Source organism: Oncorhynchus clarkii, unplaced genomic scaffold (genome assembly GCF_045791955.1).
Source record: "Oncorhynchus clarkii lewisi isolate Uvic-CL-2024 unplaced genomic scaffold, UVic_Ocla_1.0 unplaced_contig_9911_pilon_pilon, whole genome shotgun sequence".
Taxonomy (NCBI): domain Eukaryota; kingdom Metazoa; phylum Chordata; class Actinopteri; order Salmoniformes; family Salmonidae; genus Oncorhynchus; species Oncorhynchus clarkii.
In genome coordinates this window covers 153,431-155,000 of record NW_027257966.1, presented here as the reverse complement: position 1 = coordinate 155,000, position 1,570 = coordinate 153,431, and the positions used below count along the sequence as shown (strand labels likewise).

At 58.5% G+C, this 1,570-nt stretch overlaps 1 protein-coding gene across 1 annotated transcript in view; it reads left to right on the top strand.

Annotated features, from left to right (window-relative positions):
* The window catches only part of LOC139394303 (TBC1 domain family member 1-like), a 141,790-nt gene extending 140,770 nt beyond the window's left edge, over window positions 1-1,020 (top strand). The window contains 2 exon segments of the mRNA XM_071142335.1: window positions 203-379; window positions 464-1,020. Coding sequence (XP_070998436.1) covers window positions 203-379; window positions 464-907 — 621 coding nt within the window. The 3' untranslated portion in view covers window positions 908-1,020.
* The last annotated feature ends 550 nt before the right edge of the window (window positions 1,021-1,570 follow it).

The window sequence follows — 1,570 nt, the reverse complement described above, 5'->3', positions numbered from 1 at the left end:
AGACTGAATGACCTCTTCAGCCCCCCCCCCTGAAAGCCAGACTGAATGACCTCTTCAGGGCCCCTCCCCCTGAGAGACAGACTGAATGACCTCTTCAGGGCCCCTCCCCCTGAGAGACAGACTGAATGACCTCTTCAGCCCCCCCCCCCCCCCCCCCCTGAGAGCCAGACTGAATGACCTGTGTGTGTGTGTGTGCGCGTAGGTGTGTGAGATGGACCTGTCCAATCAGCTGCAGGCGTACGAGGTGGAGTACCACGTCTTACAGGACGAGCTGTGTGACACGCCCGCTCACCTCAACCAATCGCAGCGCACCGCCCAGCTGGAACGCACCAATCAGAGCCTCCGACAGCAAAACCTCGACCTGCTGGAGGAACTGCAGGTAAACGCACACACACTAAACAAACACACACACACTACACACACACACACACTCACTAAACACACATGTTTTGTGTCTCTCCAGGTGTCCCAGGCTCGTGTGTGTCGTCTGGAAGGCCAGGTGGAGGGGCTGGCCCAATCGGAGGCTCTGCTGAGAGAACGGGTGTTCGACCTGGAGGAGGAGAGGAACGGACTGCGGAGCGCTGTCACACACCTGCACACACTCCTCACCGCGCTGGGAATACACACACACACAACGCACGGGGACTTCAACCTGGACCCTCACACACACTCCACTGCCGACACAGATGGCCCGAGAGATGGACAGAGAGATGGACAGAGAGATGGCCCGAGAGATGGCCCGAGAGATGGCCAGAGAGATGGCCCGAGAGATGGCCAAAGAGATGGCCCGAGAGATGGACAGAGAGATGGACAGGGTGTGGACGTCCCCACCAGAGAGGGGCCCAGACTGGGGCAAGCGATGTCCTCCCCTCTCATCCCTCATCCACTGGCTCTGCCAGAACACTGAATCCTCTCCCAGAGGACTGTTCTCCTGTACTAAACTGGAGAAATGGGGGGGGGGGGGGTTCTCTGTCCTCTCTGGGCCGATACTCCACACAACAGTCCTATATACACAGTTACTATTGCAGCCAGATGTCTCTCTGCCTGTGTGTCTCTCTGCCTGTGTGTCTCTCTGCCTGTGTGTCTCTCTGCCTGTGTGTCTCTCTGCCTGTGTGTCTCTCTGCCTGTGTGTCTCTCTGCCTGTGTGTCTCTCTGCCTGCGTGTCTCTCTGCCTGTGTGTCTCTCTGCCTGTGTGTCTCTCTGCCTGCGTGTCTCTCTGCCTGCGTGTCTCTCTGCCTGCGTGTCTCTCTGCCTGTGTGTCTCTCTGCCTGTGTGTCTCTCTGCCTGTGTGTCTCTCTGCCTGCGTGTCTCTCTGCCTGCGTGTCTCTCTGCCTGCGTGTCTCTCTGCCTGCGTGTCTCTCTGCCTGCGTGTCTCTCTGCCTGCGTGTCTCTCTGCCTGTGTGTGTCTCTGCCTGTGTGTGTCTCTGCCTGTGTGTCTCTCTGCCTGTGTGTCTCTCTGCCTGTGTGTCTCTCTCTGCCTGTGTGTCTCTCTGCCTGTGTGTCTCTCTGCCTGTGTGTCTCTCTGCCTGTGTGTCTCTCTGCCTGCGTGTCTCTCTGCCTGCGTGTCTCT